Here is a 24,641-nt window from a genome sequence, read left to right on the forward strand (position 1 = left end):
TTACTTTGTGTAGGACTTATGTCATCTCATAGTCTTACTCGTAGCACATGTACAGCTATTGCCGTTTGCTTGGCAGACTGAAAGTTTCAAGAAAGTAGGACAGAGATTACCGATCGCCGGGGCTTGATATAGTGCGAGTGTGTGTGTGTGTGTGTGTGTGACATGTGTACATGTGAATGTGTTGCTGTAGCAAATCACATCAGCTAAACATGGTTTGCCGGCCAACTTTCTGTGTAATGGTGTTCTCATTGCAAAGACGGATTTCAAGCAGGTTTATATTAGTAAAAGATGATGTCAGTGCTCTGAGTTTTTTTTTCCCCAGCTTTCACAGCGACCAAGACCGCCTCTTATTCCCCAGCCCATTTCTCTAGATAAATGCCTTTGTTTTGTTTTTTACAACAGAAAAACAAATGAGTGATTTTAGTGTCCAGAGCCAAATAAGACCTTCTCAGGCTTTTTACTTGTGCTTGTTGTAAACCATGTACTAAACATAAAAGCGGTGATGCTCCCTCCCTTTTCTTCTTACTAACTCTTCCTCTTACACAAGCAAGCATACACACAGATAGGTAGTATTCACCCGCTGCCGTCAAGGCTTGAGACCAACACTGAGTTTGTTTAAACAAGGTTAGAACATTGTGCCAGAGTAAGAAGCCACAACGAAAGTAAACCTCCTAACTGGTTCAGACTGCAGCCAAAAACATCCTTATATATAGGTATTATTTCCTTTCGCCTCAGTGTGGAAAGAAACGGTGTGACTTTCTCAAACTCCCTCCCTTCCTCTTGATACCCTCTCTGTATCAATCAGGAAGACAAATGAAGCTGTCTTGGCCGTCCCTGAACTCCTTTACTTCACATGTTTCCAGCAACAGGAAAGAGTGATGGAAACTGGGGACAGCTAAAGAGTTTTCTTTAGGTAAGACTTGCTCAGGTTTTCATATTCACAATGCCCAAAACAGAACATGATCACATCTTCTATCGATCTGATATTTCGTGTCCAATAGGCAAGTATTTGAGGAACAGCAAGTTTGTGAACTCAAGTGAAATTTCATCAGTCAGCTCGACTAGTTTTCGCCCAGGGTCAGTATTGAGGAAATCCTGAAGAAGGGTTTATGTGGGCTGTAGAGCTTTGGCACATATTTTCTGTGGTGGCCCGGGGTCTATTTTTCTTGGACAGTGGTAATATATTTCTTTGCTCTGCCCATCCGACGCTTTGAATGTGTGCAGTCAAGCCATGACATGTGCCTCTGTTTCCTTGCCCTTGGTCCTCAATTGACTAATGGTGATGGGGTCTGAACACCTCACAAATCTCTCTCTCGCTCGCTCTCTCTCTCTCTCTCTCCCACACGACATGAGTCAGACTGTGTTCTTTCTTTAGTGCACACAGTGTCTAGACGAGCACATGCTTACTGATGCACACTCCCACACAATGCCAGGCATGTGAAAATACCTCAGAACTTCAGCTCTGGCTCAGAGCCAGAACCTGCCTTAATAATGGTTGCCAGGGCATCCCCACAGAGGACCGTCCACTGCAGGCGAGTTGGCAGCCTCACATGTGGCTGGCCACCACTGTTTATTTATCAGAACACCACCGAGGGCAGCAGGCCTGTGTCCCTCCTGATTGTCACCTGCTACTCAAAAGGGCACTGCCCGCCCTCGGAATGAATCATTAACATTTTCTATAAATAATCCTACTTTCCACATGCTCGCGATCGCAAATGGTCCTCACGTCACAGGTAGTGTCTTCAAGATTCATAGTAAAGAATATTAAAGAGAAGTGATGTATTGTTTCTGCAGTATGTTCTATAGCAATGCTTGAGTCTAAAAAGTCTCCTTGAAATCTATTTTGTTCTGTTCTGAATTTGTCACAATACACAGCGATCGGTAATAAACCCTCCAGGAACAACAGAGAAATGTGTAACGGCAAAGTTGGAACAGAAACTGTTCCAAAGTTGCAGCCTCTTGTCAATGTCAGCGGCTACACATTGAGAAATCGATCCGCTGTCTCGTCACTGTAATGAATTTACAAACATAATAGATTTTAGGTTTTGCATACAATCAATCCACATCTTACCATGCTTCGGAGAATCAAACCATTTAGCAGAATCTGGCTTCATGGAACAATGTGTGAGACCCACCAATAACTAAAAGCTTTTGACGGTGAGTGCGAGAGCGTGAGGGTCAGGGCTTGTGCTTCTGCTGGTTAATGTGCAAAATTATTTTAACTATTTGAAACAAAATAATAAAATGGGTCTTTTCAATAAATATGTTCAGTTTCCCCTCAATACGTTCTCAGATCATGTGTGTACAAACAAACCTCTGAGTTTCTTCCTGTCGGTCTTATGTCTAAAAACAAAGTGTGGCTGCTCATCTGGGAAAGTCACAGTGCTTCTTGTATCATCAGGTTGAATAAATGCAGTCACAGTCACTGAGCCCATAGTGAGCTGTGAACTCCTTCCAATGTCGTGTCGGAATGGACATTTCTGAACAACACAAGCAAGAACATGTCACTGAACGTCTTTTTGAAATTGATTAAGAGCAGGTATAATGAAGCAGGTTCACAGTAGTGTGAGGTGTTAGTAGCTATTTTTAGGATGCTCCCTCCTCCTGGTTATGAAAGCAGTGTTGTTGTGATCTTGAGTAAGAATTGAATCCACAGACTCATGGCCAGGCTGTGTGTTTATCCTTCCCTCTTTGTCTGAATAACCCCTAATCTTATCAACAGGTTCTTATGGGCTTACTTTTATAATGGTAGTCTGCGTGGCTCCCGGGCAGTGTATTGTTGCAATACAGCCAGGCCCATGGCCTCCGGGTAATTAAATTTTGAGACCTCTGCTTTAGCTATTCATTTCCAACAGGCCGCTCATATCCACTTTATATCCACCTGTCATTGGAGGATGGAGAGTGTGTGCCCCAGAGCCTGTTCTGGCCTCCAGCTCCCAGGGTCAAGTTGGCTCAGCACTCTTTAATTCGCATTCTCTATGGCTGATGTATAGCTTGGCTCTCGCACAGTACTGCAGGCATGGATAGTAAGAGACGTATACCAGAGAAATTATACAGTTTGCACACCAGACAGCGAGCGCGGGAGACGTCAGGCCGGCTATAAATTTACTTTTGTCACCAGTGATGCCTCTGTTGTGCTTTATAATTACGAGTGCAGCTCGACTGCTCACATTGGTAGATGCCTCAAGCATTGATGAGTTTAGCATAAAGGCAGAGAGTATTGGATGAAAACCGCCTTCAAGTCTTATAATTACTCCTCCTGATGAATGTCTCTGCTTTGTTTGAAGAGTGTCAAGCCATTATAAATTGCCTAAATCCTGTGCTGCAGAGTTGAGTTGTACTATGACGGGACATATTTCATTGTGTTGTACAGGGAATTTAAAACAGGAACCATTTACCAATTATTTACAAGAGTGAACTGCCAGTCTTCAAAGAGGCAAAATGATTGTGATTCGTGTTCAACAAAAATAAAACGAGAGTGAAGTCATGAGGTAATGTGACACTGCGCTGCGTGTTTACATTTTAAAGTTACCCTCTTGAATTATAGTATTTGTTTTAATCCTCTTTCCGCATCATGTTGAGTTATTTGTTTTGTTCATGTTAATTCTTGGAGGTGGTCTTTCCCACATTTGTGGTAAGAAGGTCTATAAATCAAATGGTGACCGCAACTGTGGAAACTGAGCAAAACGTTCAACTATTTGGCGGTCAGCATTGTCATGAAATATGAGCCACATTGTTTTGGAATGATGCACGTTGTGTCCTCTCTGAGATATTTCTGTTCATCGGGACTCTGTGACCACTCACTGAGTAATCTTCGTGTGGAATTCTGTCGTTTACTGTTTGAGGGGTTTGTGTGTTTTGAACAGATGTGCACAATTTTAACACCTTATTTTTTTTTTAACTCCCTGCCCTCCACCTGATATCAGATGCTAGATTCCTCAAGTGTTGCATCAGAGTTTTGTATTGGTGATTGATAGAGAAGGAAAGATAAGACATGTTCCATATGTTACATAGGATACTTGCCTCTGGGGGGGAGTAGAAGCAAAGATTAAAAAGCAAAGAGCGGTGCCTGCACTAATAGGTGTGTTTAACTTTCATTATGAGATGTACAAAAATACTTAAAAATACACTACTTCTGAAAGAAATGACCTGAAGGCTTTTAATGTTTGGATTGTCCAGGACTGGGTTCACTAGGGAGGGAGGGGAGCCAAGAATCTTCACCCCTTCATTTGGTTCGGTGGCGTTCAGGTTCACTTTTGAGACCGGATCAAACCGCCTAGAAAATGTCACACAATTACACCAGCTGCTGGTTTGGGGGCGCTGTGGCCTGAAACAAACACTGACCAGAGAGGAAGTAAAGAAGAAACACTGCTCATTGATTGGTCCGGACCAAAACCGGAAGTCCCTCCGCTTTAGCTTGTGGTGGCTAGGCTAGTTAGTTAGTTGGCGAATATGTAGCCACAATCAACCACAACATTTAGTCTTCAGACCAGATATCGATGAGAGTCTTCCTCACTACCTCTTCCTCTCTACGTCCTTTTTACTCCACATCTGCCCGCAATATATTTTTCAACTTTTTCTTTGTGCGTCTAATTCCTCTGATTTGTGTGGTTAGCTTTGTTTGTTTACATTACGTTTTGTTATGTTCACGTCGCCCAAACGAAACGGTTTTTCCCTGAAGAGAACTCTGGTCCGGATCCAACTGGAATGTGAACACGCCCTAAGTTTTGCCTTTTAAATGTTTTACACTGAGTGAAATTCATACTTATACACTATGTGTATAAATGTATCAGAAAATCAATTTTTTTTTAAAAAGTTTCTAAACTTCTAATATGGGAAAGTCTGACATACACAAGATGCAAGCGTGTGTGGAATACAGACATTTAGAGCTGGCCTGTTGGACCAAGGTTAAGCTTCCCAATAAGATATGATGTGAGCCAAACTCATGTACGAGGCAGCTGAACAGCCACGCTGCACCTCACAACAAGCCGGGGCTACAGGGGCACAAGACAATGTCGTTTTGAAACTGACGCAATGGAAAATCCACGATTTGTGCAATTTAGCATTACTGTCATCTCAGAAAGGAAACGCGGTAATATGTAGGCTGTGTCGGGTAAACAACTAGCATATACACGGACATTGTGTCCTGGTCTGCTGGGCTGCCGTCAGACTTGCCGCCGCCTGGTGGGCTTTCTGAACCCTGAGAGGATACTTATGGTCATATGGTCGGCACTGAAGTCCGGTCTTCTTTGATCCATGCCAGGAGCTCGTGGGAAGTTCCATGGTGCCATGACGCGATGCTCCCCAGTCACCATCCATGCCTCCCGCAGGTGACATAAAACGGCTTTGAAACTTTTGGTTCACTGCTGTTTCAAGTCTCTGGAGGGTTTTAGTTAAGCCTCTGGGGATGATGGCAGGTATTGCGTTTCAAGCTTTGATTTTCTGTCCTTGATGTTTGGAGTGTCATCTGCTGTCCATACTGCCCTTCTCAGGAAGAGCTTTGCATGTTTTGAGGAATAAATCTTTATTCGATCCATTCAACCTTTCTCATTTAAGGTCACAACACTGGAGGGGGAATTAAATTTTGGGTAATAATGTCTTTCATTTGAAGATCAATTTTGGTGGCAACTTAGAGCCATATCTGTGAACTGTGCCTTCTTTTGACCAATCGTCACTGTGTTGATTATATGGTCTGCTAACACACTGTGTGTTGTGACCTCCTTTTTTATGAAAATATGCAGACCATGGACGGGAGTCTTGCAGTTTCAGATCCATTGTGGTCTGTGGTCTCGTTGACAGGAGATTGTGTTGAACGTAGCAATAGCAGCAAGAAGACCCCAAAGCTGAATATTTTCATTTCTTTTGGCAATAACTTGTGCGTGGAGAGTCACTGCACCGACTAGAAGCTCACTGTTCCAGAACCCATTTCTGAACTTGTGCCTTCCGCTCTGGTGATCATGCTTTCAACCCCCAGTTAGCATTCCATGTTTTTTTTTTTTAATCGTGATTTTGCTGCTCATTTTCTGTTTTCAGTGGCAAATTATTTCTGGTTTAAATTTCAACTTCATTCCGCTTTCGATCAAATACGGTACTGATAGAGGGTTTCATCTCATAGTCCGGAAAATACGGTATATACATTTTTAATTTGGTTTCCCAAGTCAGTTTTGACCATCTTTACTTTATTTGTTGAAATATGCTGTCATTAAGAAAGAGGCCTTGACTCCTCCAGTTCTCGTAAAAGCTTAATTGCTTTGGGTTAATTGCAGCCGCTGTTATCTCTGATTAGCACTTCCTGTGCAAAATCCTCCGGAGCCCAAATCAGGACTGGCTTCACAAACACACTCAAACACTGTCCTGCCTTTCCAACGTATCTTTTAACTGTTGTATTTAATTTTTTGAATTTATGATTGACCACTCTCGCGAGACCGTCACATCAGAGTGAATAGATAAACAGTCTACAAACACATCTAAAGCACTTAGACCCAAGGTCTCAACTTCAAGCTTACTTTTGTATAATAGTTGTTAAAGGTCAACCAGAGCTGCCTGCATGCTTCTGAACACCTGTTCTCTCTGACGGTAATAAATTCCAGATTCTGTCTCTGACTGTTGTTGGCTGTGAAAAAACATATAACACTGGAAATAAGTTCTGGTTTTTAAATTACCCCAAGCCCTTCTTCTCTAATCCAAATTTCAAAAGGTAATGAAGTGTTGGTCTTTGCGAGTGTGTGTGGTACACAATGCCACTTTCTGTGTGCATTCGGTGCCACTTCTGCTAAATCATTGCTTTGTCTTTTAATATGTCACGGCCGTGAGATTCATAAAAAGATTGGAATCCATTTTAAGTACAGTGCACAAACTACAGGGCACATAGTACAGAGGGCGTCGCCAAGAACGGTTTTTATTTTACTCGAAATCATCCCATCAGAGTGCAAAACTCGATTAAACACACATTTCCAACAGGATAAACGTACAGAATCGTACAGAAATTAAACCGTAGGGAAGTTCTTAACGCGAGATATTTGAACTAAACTAGCGAGATAATAAAGGAGATTGAAACTCTTCTTAAGTGGTATTTGTCTTTAAGTAATACATTTCATAAAAAGGGATTCTGACTAGGGCTGAACGATTTTGGAAAATAATCTAATTGCGATTTTTTTCCTCAATATTGCGATTGCGATTTAATATGCAATTATCTTTTCAAGGTCTCTTCTCATGTATTTTTCAACCAACACAAGCAATAAATCAATCTGTATTATAATAAACAATATCAGATTTATTATACATAAATTGTTCTTTCTTATAGGCCAGGCTTATGTTAAGATAAAGTCAAATGAAGCATGTATTAATATGAAAGACAATTTATTTATCTTCTACTTCAATTACACTTGTACACCTACTAAATACTGTGACTTGCAGTCTTGTAAGCGTTCACCACAACAAGCCAACCGCTTGTCCATTGTGTTATCAAAGCCGTAAACCCAGGCTTGGTCACTATACTAATGCAGGGCTGGACATTAAGGATTTTGAGCGGTTTGCTCATCAACATTGCAGTAGGGAAGCACCGATCTACGTTTTTTCACTTCCGATCCCGATACTTAAATTTGTATATCTGCCGATACGATTCTGATTCCAGAGCTCTGTTTGCTTCAATATTATTATAATCATTATTGTTGATTTTAAATGAGGCTGTAATAAACTCCTCTGTACAGTAAAGTATGAATTGTACAAATGTTTGCATGTATTCTCTCAAAAGACAACTTGAGGTTAGTATAAGGACAGAAAAGGAAGCAGTACAAACTGTTTTTGTTCCATTTGGACAATGTGGGGGTCTGTGTGACGTCACCGTCTCATAATAAACTACTTCTATCTTTCAAACCTCAGAATCACTTTATTAATTCCTGGGGAAATTATTTAGCAACGCAGCACAAACAGCAGTGTTTCCAGCTCGAACAACACAAATGATTGGGACTATTTTCAGGGAGTTTAGTGCGGAGTAGGACGCAGCTTCACGGAGGTGTGAACCGACTGCTACAGCGGAGGAGCGAGCTGATCATTGTTTTGATGCTGCGGTCAGAGCCGTTCTCCTCGGCGAGCTGGAGTTTTAAAACAGTGACGTCTATTGACAAAGCGACCGCCTCGCTGTACAACTGCTTTGCAAACATCCACATTGCTTTGTTGCTTTGTTGCTTTGTGGTGTTTTGAGTGTAAAATATGTCCAAACAGCGACATGTTGTCATGAAAAGTTGGATAGCACAGTGCTACTACGTTAGCCTGCTCGCTGGCTGCAAACTGTGGAATGGATTTCCTGACCCATTACTCCTCGTCTCATTGAGACCCGCCTCCCTTCAGGAAATCCAGTCCACAGTTTGCAGCCAGCGAGCAGAGCAGCAGCAGGGAAACACTGTGGAGTCATTTCAGCAACAGTGAAGCACAGACGAGGCTTCATTCATTCGGAAATTTCGATATCGGAACCCGATCCCGTTCGGACAAGGTGGGCAGATGACACGCGCAGGACGCGCCAGTGGTCACGTGACCAGATCACGTGAGCAGTCAAATCGCAGCCCTTGCGATTAGAAAATCCCGTTTTATCATATTGCGATATTATCGCAAATGCAATTAATCGTTCAGCCCTAATTCTGAATAAAGGAATTTTCTGCCAACAAACTCACAATTTACATGTAAAAAAAAAACTGCCTCCTCTTCCCTGAGAATACTACTGGCATTGACTCCATACCTGTTTTGTTGAGGCAGCAATTTCCACAAAAGTATCTTGATATGTTATTTTCAGACTAACACGTTCGTTTGCATGTAGAGAGAATCATTTGATATTTTACCAGCGTGGATGCTGGATGAGAAAACGGTGTTGGTCTGAAACAAAACAAATACACCTACTCTGTGTATCGGTGCTGGTCTGCAGTCTGCAGGTACACGATAGAGGCCCTCATAGAGCATTTGCCCTCCTCTCCAGCAGCGAGCTGGACCTGACGGCTGCTGCCAGGTTCCCCTCTGCCAAGCTTGTAACCTGAACACTCCATTTATGGTCATAATGAGTCGTCTCACAATCACCAGCAGGGCAACAAGTACATGAATCCTCGGCGAAACGTTCACATGAAGGACTGTTATATGGTGTGAAGTATTTGAATGTTTAGTGTTCATTGTAACCACTGACCAGAGACGGGCGCTCTGTACTTTACTCCACCGTGGCCCGTCTGTTAATTTCCAGCATGCAGCCTTAAGTCTCTATTGATTTAACAATAACATGCTGAAATTGTGGCTTTCGGAGAGGAAGCTGCGAGCCTCCAGACCAATAACTGCTTGATCCACTCTCCCGCCCCCACGAGTTTCAGCATCAGGCTGTGGTATATGTCTCGAGATGGGTTATTGATTGTTAAAACATGCACCGGATTGATTTCGGGGGAAGGTATCATTTTGTTATTATAGAAATGTCACGGCCAAAAATGTCGCGCAACGTCACTGGGAGGTGGTGTGGCTGTGCTCGTCTCTCGTCTGGTTTGCGGTAGGAAGAAAAGTCTAATTGGTTTGTCTCGTCCCACTGCATGAGTCAAAGTGCTATCTTAACTCAGACTAATAGAAACCTAACAGAGCTTTTCTAAGGTCACGATAACGCCGTTTTATGCCGTTGCGTGGGCACGGTGCCATTTTACTTAAGTGGGCAAATCACACTTAAACACTAATGAACAAATCTGGGTGCCATTTGTGAACAGCTGAAACAAACAGCTGTTTCCTGGAACCAGTCAGTTTATTCTCATTACACCCAGTCGACACAATTGACTATCCATTAAAACCAGTCACCTCTATTGATCCCTGTTGAAGATTACTGGCTGGCCCCATTTTCTTGCATGCGAGTCCTCTTCACAGCCATTGACTTTCATTGATCTATGTCTTTCTGAGCTGCAACCACTTTGCTCTGTATGGGTTTTAAAGCATTTGCTTCCCTTCCTCCTGACTCCAATAACTGGAGTGGCCCTGTCAAGAGGGACATTAAGGTTTATGGGGGACAGAAGATACCAACCACCTAATGGCCGTGTGTCTCTCCTCTTCAGACAGAGATTTGAACTCAGACTGGTGCTCCTGTTACTATTCACACTTCCAACACAATATATTTCTATTTATCGTACATGCATTGAACACACAACCTCCAAACTTTCGCCACCTTTTTTTTTTCTCTTACTACATTTGTTCCATGTATTTGTTCCTTAATTAAATGCCCGACTTTCATAACTTGCAGGGAACGGATAGTAGCTTGTAAAAGTTTTCTTTTGTGAAATTACATTACTGCTGTGTAGTGTTTATTCTTTTTTAATATTTCTTAAATTCTTCCATTTGACATCAATTCATGGAAGCCACATTATGAAGACAGAGAACCGTCTATCTTTATCACCTTTGCAAACTAAAACAATGTAAATCAAGTAAATACTTGTTTTGATGCAGTTTGAGGGTTTCTCAGGATAATAGAGATTACTCTATTTATGTATACTTTAATTGTCCTTAAGGAAATCCAAATCCCTACTGCTCCTACAACAATTAATTAACACTTGGCTTATTTACTCATTCAATTTACACAGATGAGATTAAATCCACTACTTAAGTTAAATACAATGAAATTAAAGCGGTACTGAGTTAGACTCCCTTCCGCTTTCACAACTGCCTTAAATCTTCATCGCAACGTTTCATGAAGGTGCTGGAAAGACTTTGGTCCATTGTGACGTGATGGCATCAAACAGTAGCTGCTGGTTGTTTGGCTTCACATCAATAATACAAATGTTCCTGTTCCACCATATCTCAGAGGTGCCGTATTGAGATCTGGTCACTGTGGAGGCCAGTGGAGTCCAGTGAACCCATTGTTGAAGAATCCTGTCGGAAATGGATTGGGCTTTGTGACACGGTGTTATTCTGCTGGACGATGGCTAGAGTGTGGCCATAAAGGGACGGACAGGATCAGCAACAATACTCAGGTGGGATGTGGCATTTAACCGATGCTCAGTTGATTGAAGGGTCCCAGAGTGTGCCAGGAACATCTTCCCCTCACCGTTACACCACCTGCAGCCTGTATTGTTGTTACACACCAGGACGGAGTCACACTTTCATGTTGTTTACTCCAATTTTTGATCGACCATCCAAATTTGGCAGCGAGAAATCAAGACTCATCAAACCAGGAAAAAAATGTTCCGAGTATTTTTCTGGCCAATTTTGTGTTGAACAAAGTGTACCCTCAGTTTCCTGTTCTTGGCTGACAGGCGTAAGATCCAGCGTGGTGTCCTGGTGTGGCTGCGGTCCTTTGTGTTCCTTTGTTATTAAGAGTTCCTGTAGCCTTTCAGTCATCTTGAACTAATCTGGCCACCTTTCTTCCACGTGGGCAATTTGAACCACGGCAGGTCATCTCGACCTAAATGTGCTATTTGAGTTAACAAGTGGATATACAATCTAAAGTTATACTACGGTAGAGAATGTTCACTACGTTGCAAGACAGTTAAAAATCGACACCAACATGATAACCGTGTGACGGTATTAAATCCGTTCCACGAGTCACACGTCAATTAAACAAAATGCATCGTTATATAAACTGCAGAGGCACAATCTTGATTTTCCCATCGATTTTGAGCTTCGGCGCTTCCCTCCTTTGATGAAGGTCCCAGGTCGCTACAAGTCCGACGTCATTCGTCACACGCAGAGCAGCAAGACTATTATAGCTGTGGCTTCAGCTGATTTCTGAAATACAGGAAGCTCTCTTCAAAACAGTAATTGAAATAACGTACAAGACCATAGATATTGCAGAATAGTGATGCCCCACACATGGAGTACAACTAACATGATGCTGCATGTAAGCCGACATCACAGTGAGGCGCTCCGGTCGATCCTCCCAGCGGGGAACTAATTTATCAGCTTTGATTGTTTATTGAAGAGATTTTCTCTCCGTAGTTTATATTATGTGAGATTCGTTTGAAAATTCTGTTATTTTCTTTTTGTGAAGACAAAACCTATTTTAAACTAGTCATTCACAAAGAAAGGTTCCTACTGTACCTACTTCAGGTATAAAAAGTTTAATTTGAAACCGTATTGAAAAGAAGATGAGAAAATACAGGATTGGGTTTAACAGACTGTCAAACTATTCTTTCTTTTTTTATCAAAATGGTGAAGAAATCATATGATCGACACAGTATCGTGTCCCAAGACACTGTATATCTGACTGTTCATGAGTGTGAAATCCTGAGTATGTGGCCGAGGCGAGCTTGTGTTCGCAGGTTCAACTCTCAGTGCCATCAGGTTGCCTCAGTGGACCCCGGAGCAAGGCCGCCGAGCTGCAGCACCTTCCACCTCCTCGTATATGTACGCAAGCTTCACTATTAATAGGATGGGTTAATCGCAGAGGTATATCCTTTCCCCTATAGGATCTATATTGTATAGTATCTTTTTTTTTTTTCTTCTATCTTGCTTGTGCATTGTTGAGAATGATGTTATGCTGAGATTATGGTGCAACTACTGTGCATCTTTTGCCTTTAATTAATTGTAAATTCACCCATTCACGCAACATGCTTTTACGTGATCAGTCCCATTCGCTCACACTCACTCGTCAGCGGTGGCGGCGGCCGTACAAGTTGCTTCTAAACCACTGGAAACAGAGGGGTGGGGTTCAGTGTCCTACTCGAGGACAAATGGACAGTGATTAAACCATCAATACACGCTCTGCCAGCTGAGCCGCAGCCGTCCCTCTACTGGAGTAGGTCTCGCTACTTACTCAGCCTGAATTTTAACCCACGCACAGTAAACGTAGCACAATTTAGTACGTTGATGCAAACACAGGTTTGTGGTCCTCTACATAAATGTGAATACCTCTGAGCTCATCCTGGAAGTTCTGAGATATGAATTAAAAGCTCAGTGTTGCCATTGAGGGGAGATGTGTGTGAGGTGCCTGTCTGCTCTGTCAGCACCTCAGTATTTGGGTGAAGTTGCCCATCGTGGAAGACCTCGCAGCTCAGTGAATTAAGTACACCAGTGTCAGATGATTGCCTTCTGTTATCGTGAATCGTGCCTTTGAATAGTGCGAAACGCATTATAAAGATGAAGCAGTTTGCCAGGTTTGTTTATTCTCGAGATAAAAAGAATTAGCCTGCTTATTATAACTAGATTATGTCATCCTGTGAAAATACGACACTTGGCGTAAGCCTTTACTAATACGCTCCCGTCTTTTACTCTCTTCAAAGCTGCTTCCCCAAATTTTAATTTAAGAAAACAATCAGTACATTAAAGGAATAAAAACACTTACCCGGTGTCTGGCAACGCACACTGCTCTCTCCGGTTCTATGGGCCTGAGCTTTGCTTTGGTTATGGTCCAGTTCTGTCCATCATGACGGCATGGAGTCCTCCTCACCTCTGTGACTGACCTGCTGCCACCGTCCAGAAAGAGAAGGGGGGGGGGGGGGTCAGGGATGGCTGACTTGGCTCATCAATAGTGGGGATGGTCTTACAACAGAAGGTGTATATTTCTTAACACAACCCGAGGCATTGAATCGACCGTTGAAATGTAAAAGGGGCGTGGCTGTAGACGAAAGCAGGAGAGTGAAAGAGCAAGAATGGATCAACTGGCTCTCGAGAAGAATAAAGCAGAAAGGAGAAAGGTTGTGATAATAACCACTGAATAAATTGATTGTGAGATGCGGAAATTAGAGGACGGGGCATAAAATCTGCCTCAGATGTTTGTGTGTGGCGGAGGCTTTTGGGAGCGCTCTCGGCCTCGAGCAGTGACCCTCAGCGGCAGATCAGAGAGGCGAGGCGCGCCGCCGTCTCATCTACGCCACACGAGCAGCTGCATCCAGGCCTAAGAGAGCCGTTGCAGTCCACCGTCATTTGAAGTCGTCATCCGTAAGATCACCGACCTCGGAAACAAGTAGATTGTGTTCTCTGTCAAGGTTTCATAACGAAAGCCTCCCAGCAGCAGTGAAGAAGACCGAACGGTAAACATCAAGGCCGCCGTATAAATCTCATAAAGTTTGACTCCATGCTGCATAATTTCCTTTGAATCATTCATGCATGTGAAACCAATTTGTGACTCGTGTTAACAATGTACAGGGAAGGCATTCCGTAATGCTCGTACACTGAATCGAAGAGATATGATGACCAAAAATGGTTAAATCTGGAGAGAAGAAAGGCACCGGTTGAAACGTCAGTGGCATAATGTGAGTGGTTGTTTTCTGTCAGCACTTAATGATGTATTGCCTGCTCTCATGCTTTTGATTGGAGTTTGGCAATAGGGGGAATATGCTCCAAATGGCAACAAATGCAGCCAAGCATGAAGCAGATTTCCCCGAAACAATAAATGTTCAACAGTCCTCACCACGTTTGGCTTCTGAGGTGATTTTCTTTTCTTTCTTTCTTTTTTTTTTTTTTTTGCTTTGTCCGCAGATGAAATAAGAGAGTATATCTGTTCTTTTTATATTGAACTATTTTAAAACTGTACGTCTCGGAACATCGCGGTAAAAACCTATGGATTTATTGCCGGCGTTTAAATTAAAAAGAAGGGGAAAAAAAGTTGCAGACCAAGGAATCGAGATATGCTGAAGGGTCTGTTGCGTGACCTCATAGCTGGAGAGGAGAGGAATGCTCTGAGAAGTGGTAGCAACAGGGAAGCTAAATATAACCAGATGCTCGGTTTGAGATCGACTGCTATTGTTGATACCTCAGGTAACATTTGTGTATTCCTGACTGGAGCGTACACGGGAGAACCCTCGCACCTGATGAGCTACACAAACAGTCGGAGGCGTAGCGGAGCACTTGCCAAATGATTTAGTTTGACCCCTCGGTCAAACCAAACAAGCGCGGCGTTGCCTCACCGAGACGCTTCTCTTCATGTTGCACGGCTCCCGGTTCCGAGTTGATCCATAAACCAAGTTTTGTAATGAGCGGGACCGTCCGCCCGGACACACAATGTGCTCATTATACTCCACGGACACTACTTATTTCCTTCATTGCCTCTCCTGTCGATCACCTGACCTAAATATAGTACTGGATGTTGCGCACACTCACTCATAGTTCCTGATTTTAATGAGAACATTTTTCCTCCCTTCTTTTCTTTTTTTTTTTTTCTCCTTTTAGATGCATCTGAGTTGGAGGAGGAGACAAAACAGCCCTCAGAGAAAATAAAGACACAGCCAGAGAAGAGGAAGAATGTAGCAGAGAAAACCAATAAAGCCAAGAAGAAGAAGAAAAGTCACGTGCAGGTTGTAAATAAAAAAGTAATAAAAAAAAAAAGACTTTCCATTGGTATTAGAACTATTACCTTGAATTGTTACAGCGAGGAAATAATCTACGAAAGGACAAATTTAGGCTTTCAAATATTCACATTTTCTGTTTGACAGCTTTATTGATGGTGAAACACTCACTTTCTGCCCGTTCGCTGTATATCTTTTGATTTAAGTGATCTACATCGAGGCTTTTAGTTTCGGAGTCCAATACAAGCCGATTTGATCTCAACAGGAGCCCGAGCAGCAGAAGCATATTAACCTGTGATGATTCAGTGAAGCGCTCGACCTTCTGAACGTTCATACTTAATGAACTCTTTCCTACAAAACCACATATGAACAAGCTGAACTTCCACCAGAGACATAAGTGAAATCTTCCCTGCAGCCTTCAGCCTGCTTCTTTTCTGGAACTCAGGTTTTATGCTCATGTGATGATATAGTTGAGCTTTGTGTTGGGTTATCTTCTCCCCAGTGGACAAATTACTTGCAGTTAGTTTCTTCCCGATTGCTGGTTTGGACCCTCCGGAGGGTGGCATGTTCGATACACCTCATCTAGATTATTGATTTTCAAATGCGTATAAGTGGCCTTATATACGAAATAAATGTGTGTTTCCATTGTGACCTGTACTTGTACTTTATGTTCAGGGTAGTCGTAGTGGTGGTTCTTGGAGAGCTGAACGTTTTCTCTGGTGGGACATGCCACACTGTAAAGAGTTAAGAAGCCATGGAGCTCCAGCAAACCCAATCCGGTCAAGCCACCAAGCAAATTGTAAACATTTCAAAGAAAAATAGATTAAAAAAAATAATAATAATAATAATTTCTTAACATTAGTGGACACAAGACAAACACAACACCGAGCGGAGACATCGCTGGTGCTGCCATGAATGAGAGAAAACGAGCATGAGCCTGAAAGCCATGCTGTCAGGGTGAGTTGGTGAACAAACACCCTTAATGTGACCGCTGTAGGATACGTTTACTGACATTTCACGGTACTTTGCACCAGAATGTTTCTTTAAAATTGGCTTTATGTTGACATTGTTGTCATTTTCTGTAATAATTGTTTGGCTTCGGAAAAATATTGACGTTTAAATAACGTATACTCTGCGCAACAACAAAGAGACACTTTAAATTAAAGGGTTAATTTAGCACTATTATACTGGTCAGGATGACGTTTGACTGTGTATTAATCTACAGGATTATTCAGTGTTTTAACAGTGTTTTATTAATAAATACCAAGTGGACATATTTTGTCTGACTTGTGTTTTCATGATGTATTGAAATCCCAGGAAGAGCCTGCAGTTCCTCCAGAGAAAGAGACCGAGGACAAGAAGTCAACTCAACCCAAGAGAAAGAGAAAGGTGAGTGTGTCGACCCCTGCTGCCGTGAGCAGGTACTGCAGTTGGTGCAGAGCCTTTCTGTGGCAGTGGGCCTGTGTTTGTGAATAACTTTTTGTTTTTCAGAAGAAGAAGAAAACGATCACAGATGTCTTGGCCACCTCCGAGCCGAAGCCGGGCTGCCGGGCTGACCTGCAGGCTCTGGTTACGCAGTTTTTCTCAGACAAGCGTTCCGTTATCGAGCAGGAAGAGCTCCAGTTGCAAAGTGAGTGAAGGCGAACTCCCCTTCAGCCTGTTTGCACGTTCACTTGGTTTTTTTCCTGCTGGTGTGTTGCCTCACCGAGGTCGCCGTTCTGTCCTCCTGCGACTTCCAGGCTCCTGCTTCCTGTCGAGTAACGACCTGACGCACACCCTCTCCTCGTATCTGAAGCAGGGTGAGTGGCGGTCCTGGGCGCCAGAGGACGTCTCCCGTTCGAGGTTTACTCCTAAACACTCCACTTCACTTCACTTCACTCACTTCCCTTCTCGGTTTTTCTTAGTCTGTCCCAAATGGGCAAAGATCCAAAAGCAGCACACAGAAAAGAGCTCTGTGGTTCTGCTGGTCGTTTGCAGTTCTGCCCTTCGAACTATCGAGCTCATCAAGTAAGTGACACACCACTGTTTTTTTTCTTCTTCTTCTTTTTTTTTTTTCAAACTTTCCTACATTACAGCTTTTAGGTTCGGATTACAGCACTGCTGTTTGTTTCCTCTCCCTCCCAGGCAACTGACCACTTTCAAGGGTGAAGCCAAAGTCATAAAGCTGTTTGCGAAGCACATCAAGGTAACGAAGACGACAGTTAATCTCCACGGTGGCGTGCAGATCGTGAGGCCGAATCGGCAGAGCAGCTGTGTGTCTGTGTTTCCTCTGCACAGATCGAGGAGCAGGTGAAGCTGCTGCAGAAAGGAATCACACACGTGGGAGTGGGGACGCCCGGCAGGATCAGTGCGCTCATAGACAAAGGTGTGTGTGTGTGCGGGTGCGTGTGCGTGTGCGTGTGCGTGTGCGCGTGCGTGTTATTTTAGCTCCACAGCTTCATCCGCTTCATCTGCTTTTCCTCCTCAGAGGGTTTGAACCTGCAGGCATTGAGGTACGTGGTTCTGGACTGGAACTGGAGGGACGTGAAGCTCAGGAGGATGGTGGACATTCCCGAGGTGAGTTACTGCCCCCTGCTGGACTGAATGGACAATTCCTTTTAACGCAGTGATGTATTGTTGGAATTCACATGCAAACTATAATGATTTTTACGGAGATATCTACGCCTACTAACTGGCTGAAAAAAGTGATTAAGCATCTGATTTAATGATATATTACTTTAAGACTTTAAGTATAATTCTTTTTTTTTTAAATTTAAGCCTAAAATTCTACCTTTTAAAGCTCTTTATCCAACTCACAGAGCTGGACCTGATTATGGGTGGGGTCACGGTGCACCGCTGCACAATTCATTCGTCCTTTACAGGGAAGAAACTGGAGAGCGAGAGAGAAAACTCCACACTTTTAGAGGAGAACATGCAAACTCCACACAGAAAGGCCGAGCAGAGTTTGGACCCAGGGAATCCTTTCTCTGGGTTGAGGAAGATGACGACATCAACAACACCGCTGCAGCAGCCTTCGACGGGATATTAATCTAGATCCAACATGTGTGTGAGATTCGCTGTGTGAATCGGTTTACGGGGAAAAAATAATTTGTGTGAAATGATTTGTTCAGATCAGATGCTTCGTGACTGTCGCCGTCACCCTGACAGGTTTCTAGTCTGGTTCATCCACACTGAATGACAAATTCCACCTTCAGAACTTGAAGGATTCATCAGTTTTCTCTATCTGATTGTTAAGCTTTGCCGTGTGGAAGATGTTTCGCCTCGGCAGTAAATGAAGCCGTAAACACGGTAAGAGACTTGATGTTCATGTTGCATCGCCTGATTCTTTCAGATCAAACTGGACTTGATGAAGCTGCTGGACAGCGGCGTCCTGGCCGCTTGCAAAGAAAACCGAAGCAAACTTGGACTCTTTTAAAAAAAATATGATAATGTAAATGTTCCCGGTGACGAGGGGGCCTCGTCCTGTTTGCTTTCTTCTTCATACTTGCCGAGCCTGTGTGAGACGCACGCTGCTGTTCGCTCGCTCTTGTAGTTCGACACATGACGGATTGAATAAACGGAGTCGGAAAGAAAAACCACATCCTTTTGTTTGTTTACTCTGACCTTGGGAAGTCCCTCCCACCGAGACGGCGAGGTCACCAGTTTATTCGCCCACCAGGAAGTGCCATTTGTCACAGCATCCTTTTGATAAGGCATTCTGAAGCAGCAGCAGGGGCCCACAGCCAACATATTATCTTCCACAACAAACTGCAGTAAGATGTGAATCGTTGTCTGGCGTCATTCTGACGTGAGTAACCTGACAAAAAAAGTAAAAGAAAGAACAAGGACGTAAGCAGAACACAGAAAGAGGTAGTTGAGTAAAAGGTTTGTGGTTAATAAGTAACAGGCCACAACGGCCCCCACCCCCACCCTGCAAAGCCTGCTGGGAAAATCTTTTGGCAGGCAGAGCGGTACGAGTGTGGGTGTTGCAAGCAGATATTGCTGAAAAAGAAGAAGGAGAAAAACAAAACAAAACAGGAAAAGGAGATAGAGCAGCGGCTTCTCGTAGGAACGGGGTTTGAGGCTCCAGCTGGCCGAAGGTCTCCGTCATGAACGTCGGGAAAGGAAAGCCCGGCCCGTTGGCCCGGAGGCCCGACAACTCCGCTTTCAAGCAGCAGCGGCTCCCCGCCTGGTCGCCCATGCTCACCGCCGGCACCGTGCTGCCGTTCTTCTACCTGACGGCCTTGATATGTCTGCTGCTGGGAGTGTGGCTGCTCCTCACCGTGCAGAGCACACAGGGAATCAAGGTGAGTGGAGACGGCGTTTACTTTGTGTTCTGGCTTCAGTTAATCTCAGATAAAAAGGCTCCGGCGCACCAGCTCTTGTCCGGCGGACGCGGAGAGTCGAGGCTTAATTGCCCTCGTGTGCAATAAAAGAGGGAGCGACGAGGAGGCAAAGATCCAAGGTTGTCTTTGTAAACCTGAACTGAGTTGTTGTTTCTTTTTTTTTTTCTTTTTTTTTTTTACAATCTCTCCGGCTCTTTACTCCTCTTGTCTTTTCAGCTGGACTACACCGAGGCCGGGACCTGCAATGACTGTTTTGAAAAGCGTAAGAATATGAGCAACGCAGCCCTTCCCTGCCACTGCCAGGTGACGTTCTCCATTGAGACGCCATGGAAGGTATGTGTGATGGCGGGGTGACGAGACATGACGGCCGCCTGGTTTTGTTTTGTTTCCTCTGGAGATTGTTAAAACAAACCAAACCAAGTGAAGCTCTCAAACAGCCTGTAGGTGGACCCTGAAGTTAAACTACTGTCACTATGTTAACAGGAACATTTGTGGCTTTCTCAATGAAACGCGTCACACTTCCAGTCCTCCGATGTAGTTTAAGTCCTACGTGTGTGTCTCGCTTCGCTCGCAGGGCGACGTCTTTTTGTACTACGGCCTCAGAAACTTTCACCAGAACCTGCGCCGATACATGGACTCCCGGGACGACGGACAGATGGTCGGACGGACCAGCAACCTGAAGGTCTCTGTGCAGATTGTGTTGAATTTGATCGGGTTAACGGTGGGGGATGTTCTGTATCTGGTAATCCAGTAATGTAACGTCTTGCTGATGGTGTTAAAAAGATATTTGAGACAATATTCCAATAACATTTTACCAATAATTTAACAACTTATTACATTATTGAAGAAGAATTTAAAAAAATGATCATGAAAAGGTGAAAACTGCAGCTAATAATAGTAACAACATCACTTTTTTGCCTTTTTTTTTTGGCAGCCTGCCAATCAACAGTACTGAACGGTATGAATGTCCCCAGTGATGCATCATGGGAGTCGGTCAGCTTAAAGGCCCGTTCGAGCCCGATATGTAACAGGACCTGAAGTAGCGTGAAATAAAATGTGATAAAAGCCCAAATGTAGTAACTGGTCGAAAATGTAAGAAGAGCGAAGAAGAATTTAAATCTGTTCTTAATATGTTTAATGATTAGACATCGTTTTGTACTGATGATTGGAGAAATAGATTATACAGATTATAGAAAACAGAGAACTATAAATAACTTCGCAACAGCAATCATACATAAATACCATAAACTGTATATAAATATATGTATAAACAAAGAGACCAAACTTTTAGAGCTCATTCTTTCAGTGTAATTCAAACTGAAGCAGTTCAAGTCCAAACCTTCAATAAGCGACTTACTTTATGATGTAATAAAATTATTACAATATTAGGAGAGACATATTTTGTCCCATAATGTAATATTTAAAGTTTTTTTAGGTTTTGGGCTCAGGGTCTTTTTACATTATTGATCAATTATTACGTTTTAGATTTTAATAAAAAAGTTTTTTTTATTACATTTCAGGCTCAGCACTTCCGTTACATTATAAACCAGTTATTACATTTTGGGTTTTATTACACCATGTGTTATAACAATTCGGGTCGTTGTTACATAACGGGCTCTAACAGGGCTCAATGCAAATATCACAAAGAAATCGGATTACAATAATAAGGAAAATAAAGTTTTTCCGTTTTGTAAAGAAATATATAATTTTAATCAAAAATGCACACATTTCCACTCAATACTGAACTTTTTTTTAATACAGAAAGGCGTGTTAGTGGAACGAGAGTTTGTTAAATAATTATAACTATTATAATAAGAAGAAGCGGCACGGTGGAGCAGTGGTTGGCGCTCTGGCCTCAAATGTTCAGGTATTAAACACGGGTCATTTTTACATTATTGGTTGCGCCAGAGACTCTTTGCAGGCAGTCTGATAGTACTTTTACTTTACAGTATAATTATTCCTGCTTGTAAGAAGCTCAGTTAAAACCAGCACAAACGATCTACGCACCGCTTTGTTGGCTTTTCAGCAGACCCTCTTTAAATTAACGACATGAGAAGCAGACATATAATTTATTCGACTATAATGGAAAGTAAAAAAATAAATAAAAGTGCTACTCCGTTGAGAGGAATTGATGTGGACAAACTCAATCAGCACGTGTAAATACAGACATTTAAAAGTGTGTATTTGTCCTGGAGACGGCCGATGGAAAGAGCTGCAACGGGTTACTGGGGCTTGCGACTGGTCCAGAGCCAGGAAGTCTTTCTTTACACGCCCGTGTGGAGAGCTGACTGGGCGGCGCCTGCTATTTCACTTCCACGCTGGATGAGCTCACGATATTTCGCCCTGACAGCTGAGGGAGAAAGTAGCGCCGGGACGCGATGTGCAAGAGAAGGGAGGGACGGATCCAGTGAGCGAGGACAGCTGTGGGAAGTGTCTTTCCAAACGCTTCCAGCTCAGGAGTTTCTCTGAGTTAGTGAAGAAAAAACCAAACGTCTGTCTGTTGGCTGGAAAGAGACGAACGCTCCACACCTGCTTCGCCATATTTTACTTGTTGGGCTTCAGGGAGAAAGTTAAAGAAAGAAAAGAAAACAGGTTGGGAAACTTTACCAGATGTTGATTTTCTAGTATTTCGAGACGTTTAGTGACGGAGAGCAGAAGATCCACGTTTCCATCACGTAGAGAAAAAGTTTACATTTCAAGGTTATTCTATTTAACCAGTCTGGATGTATGTCAGTGTGTTGGACACCACCCAGTTAACCGCTCCATCGCTTCTTAATCTGGCCATCAGAGCCCCAGTACATATTGCGTGCCGTTCGCCAGTGACCAGAACGGACTTCCCATCGCTCCCTGCGGCGCCGTGGCCAACAGCATCTTCAACGGTAAAAGTGTGAACGCGCCGTCCCGCCAACCACGTTCCCGCCCCCCCCCCAGCTCCACACCTGAACCCACGGGTTTTTCTCTCAGACTCCTTCACCGTGAGGTATAGAAGCTCCAGAGACCAGATCATCCAGGTTCCTCTTCTACGGAGAGGCATCTCGTGGTACACGGACAAAAACATCAAGTACCGCAACCCGAAGTCGGGCAACTTGACCCTGGCTCAGGTGTTTGAAGGTAAACCGCGAGGCAACACTTCTAATCGATGCATTCAGTTTCTCTTCTGTAGCTTTTTCCACCGGTTTTGTGCTTATATCATTTATTTGTCGGGGGGGGAAAAAAGTTTTTCACATTACTTTGAGTAATTGAGCTTTATAGTGGGTCACACGATGCACTGCAGGGAATAAAGACAGTATTATATCTTGGTTTAAGGCCAAGAGGACGGCCCCTGCTCATAATACAAGATAAGGGGGTGGGAGGGGGGGCAATAAAAACTAAGAAATTAGACCAAATTCAAAATAACTCGATCCATAAAGGCATTGGTGGGTAAATAGAAGTTTAAAGATAAAAAAATATATATAACGAGGAATAAAAACAAGAGACAAAAAGAAACAAAAGATGTTTGAACCAATAAAATGATTAATCTCACTGGAAGTTTCACATTTAGAATCAGAAGCTTGTTGACATGTGGAGACGAGCAACTCTGTTCTATTTAACTGAACTTTAGTTTTATTGACCGTCCAAGTGTTGGTTTTGAGCCGATGCTGATTTAATGGAGTTATTATCTGCTAGAAAGAACATACCTACAGGTATAATGGGTGTCTGTGCTCAGTACGAGGCATTTCTGATAAAAACTAATTCCTTGAAAATACTTTGAAAATACCCTTTATCTCCAGGCACTGCCCGGCCGCCGTACTGGCACAAGTCTGTGTACGACCTCGACCCTCTGGACGACTCCAACAACGGCTTCATCAACGACGACCTGATCGTCTGGATGAGGGAGGCCGCCTTCCCCAACTTCAAGAAGCTGTACGGAGTTCTGTACCGCGGCGCGAAACCGTTTTCCAAGGGGCTTCCTGCGGGGAATTACACCGTCAACATCGAATACAGTATCCTTTCAGTCAAGAGGCGTCTGCATGCGGGGCCTGAAGCGAGCGGCTCCACGTCGCCCTTTGTCTTTCGTTTCATCTGCCAGCGAGCCGCTGAGCACAAGCATATGGGCGGGAGTTATTTTAGGACGGGCTGTTTTCTCCACCGCACTCACACATGTTGGGAGCCTTGACCTCCCGCTCCCTCCCAGACTTTCCCGTGCAGTACTTCCGAGGCAGGAAGGAAGTGGTGCTGACCACCCTCACCTGGTTTGGGGGACAGAACCACTTCCTGCCCGTCACTTACCTGGTGACCAGCAGCCTGATCCTGCTGATGGCCGTCGTCCTCACGGTGGTCTGGCTCAAGTTTGGAAAGAACGGCAAGAACATGGAGGAATGAAGGGTAAGAGGTGGAAAAAAACTCACAAAGTGATAATTGCTCCGGGAGTTTTAAACCCGACAACAAATCCTAAATGACACGAACAGGAACGTTAATTTGGTGTAATTTCACAGCGGCACGTTCCGGGGGAAGAAGATATAAACACACCGCAGCAACGAGTCTGACATCCAGAGAACGAGTTCCCGTGTCTTGAGAACGATCCGAGTGTGTGAAACGGTTTTTATTGTGACTCTGAACGACGTTGATTTTACTTGGGATGAAATTCTGCATATTTTGAATACAAGCTGTTTTGTTGATGCACTGTTAATATTTATTAAAGTGATTGTTCAGGTACTGTGGACAGTGACTCCATTGAGGCTGTCGTGTGAAAATGTAAAAACAAAAGCACTTTGATTCGTACAGCACTGTAACTGTTGATAAATCTCAATAAAGTTTTTTTTTTTTTTAAATGTTCGGTCTTGAAATGATTTTATGAGACAAAACCTTCCAGCTGAGCTGAAAGATAACGTGGATGGGAAGCATTAGCCTTCACTTTCTGATTTAAAAGCTGCATATTCCATGTGTCTTCCTAATCTGATTATTATTAAATAAAAAAAACTTAAAGACAAACTTGAGGTCGTCAGTACCTCTGCCTCACCATAGAGGGCAGTGCTGAGAACACAGGTTTACTCTTGTTCTGCTTTCTATGTGGAGGCCAAATTATTTCTTTCAATTCAGTGTGTTTAAG

At 43.3% G+C, this 24,641-nt stretch overlaps 3 protein-coding genes across 7 annotated transcripts in view; 2 read left to right on the forward strand and 1 right to left on the reverse strand.

Moving 5' to 3' along the window:
• Nucleotides 1-15,081, reverse strand: part of filip1l (filamin A interacting protein 1-like) — a 28,765-nt gene extending 13,684 nt beyond the window's left edge. Inside the window, exons 1-2 of one of the 2 annotated variants that reach the window (XM_080478638.1) lie at nucleotides 14,850-15,081; nucleotides 13,286-13,403 (exon numbers count right to left, since the gene is read on the reverse strand). The gene's annotated coding sequence lies outside the window, so the exon portion shown is untranslated. Of the gene's footprint in view, nucleotides 1-13,285; nucleotides 13,407-14,849 lie in introns of both variants that reach the window. The other variant, XM_080478637.1, reaches the window with a different exon arrangement.
• The window catches only part of cmss1 (cms1 ribosomal small subunit homolog), a 36,007-nt gene extending 17,210 nt beyond the window's left edge, over nucleotides 1-18,797 (forward strand). The window contains exons 2-10 of one of the 4 annotated variants that reach the window (XM_080478642.1): nucleotides 15,112-15,236; nucleotides 16,545-16,616; nucleotides 16,719-16,857; nucleotides 16,967-17,026; nucleotides 17,132-17,234; nucleotides 17,352-17,412; nucleotides 17,505-17,592; nucleotides 17,695-17,783; nucleotides 18,559-18,797. In XM_080478642.1, coding sequence (XP_080334768.1) covers nucleotides 15,112-15,236; nucleotides 16,545-16,616; nucleotides 16,719-16,857; nucleotides 16,967-17,026; nucleotides 17,132-17,234; nucleotides 17,352-17,412; nucleotides 17,505-17,592; nucleotides 17,695-17,783; nucleotides 18,559-18,642 — 821 coding nt within the window. In that variant the 3' untranslated portion in view covers nucleotides 18,643-18,797. Of the gene's footprint in view, nucleotides 1-15,111; nucleotides 15,252-16,544; nucleotides 16,617-16,718; nucleotides 16,858-16,966; nucleotides 17,027-17,131; nucleotides 17,235-17,351; nucleotides 17,413-17,504; nucleotides 17,593-17,694; nucleotides 17,784-18,558 lie in introns of all 4 variants that reach the window. The other 3 variants (XM_080478640.1, XM_080478641.1, XM_080478643.1) reach the window with 3 other exon arrangements.
• Nucleotides 18,798-19,021: 224 nt separating this feature from the next.
• tmem30c (transmembrane protein 30C) lies at nucleotides 19,022-24,360 on the forward strand. The gene is made up of 8 exons (XM_080478639.1): nucleotides 19,022-19,513; nucleotides 19,769-19,885; nucleotides 20,127-20,234; nucleotides 22,341-22,431; nucleotides 22,517-22,663; nucleotides 23,323-23,535; nucleotides 23,727-23,917; nucleotides 24,028-24,360. The coding sequence occupies exons 1-7, from the start codon at nucleotides 19,316-19,318 to the stop codon at nucleotides 23,912-23,914; spliced, it is 1,062 nt and encodes a 353-aa protein (XP_080334765.1). The 5' UTR covers nucleotides 19,022-19,315; the 3' UTR covers nucleotides 23,915-23,917; nucleotides 24,028-24,360.
• Nucleotides 24,361-24,641: the final 281 nt, after the last annotated feature.

Source organism: Lipophrys pholis (genome assembly GCF_963383615.2).
Source record: "Lipophrys pholis genome assembly, chromosome: 13".
Lineage (NCBI taxonomy): Eukaryota > Metazoa > Chordata > Actinopteri > Blenniiformes > Blenniidae > Lipophrys > Lipophrys pholis.

Coding starts and splice junctions, on each gene's coding strand:
- tmem30c (XM_080478639.1), top strand. CDS start 19,316: ATGAACGTCGGGAAAGGAAAGCCCGGCCCGTTGGCCCGGAGGCCCGAC. Junction 20,235..22,340: donor GACGGACCAGCAACCTGAAG/GTCTCTGTGCAG, acceptor TCTGGCCATCAG/AGCCCCAGTACATATTGCGT. Junction 22,432..22,516: donor GGCCAACAGCATCTTCAACG/GTAAAAGTGTGA, acceptor TTTTTCTCTCAG/ACTCCTTCACCGTGAGGTAT.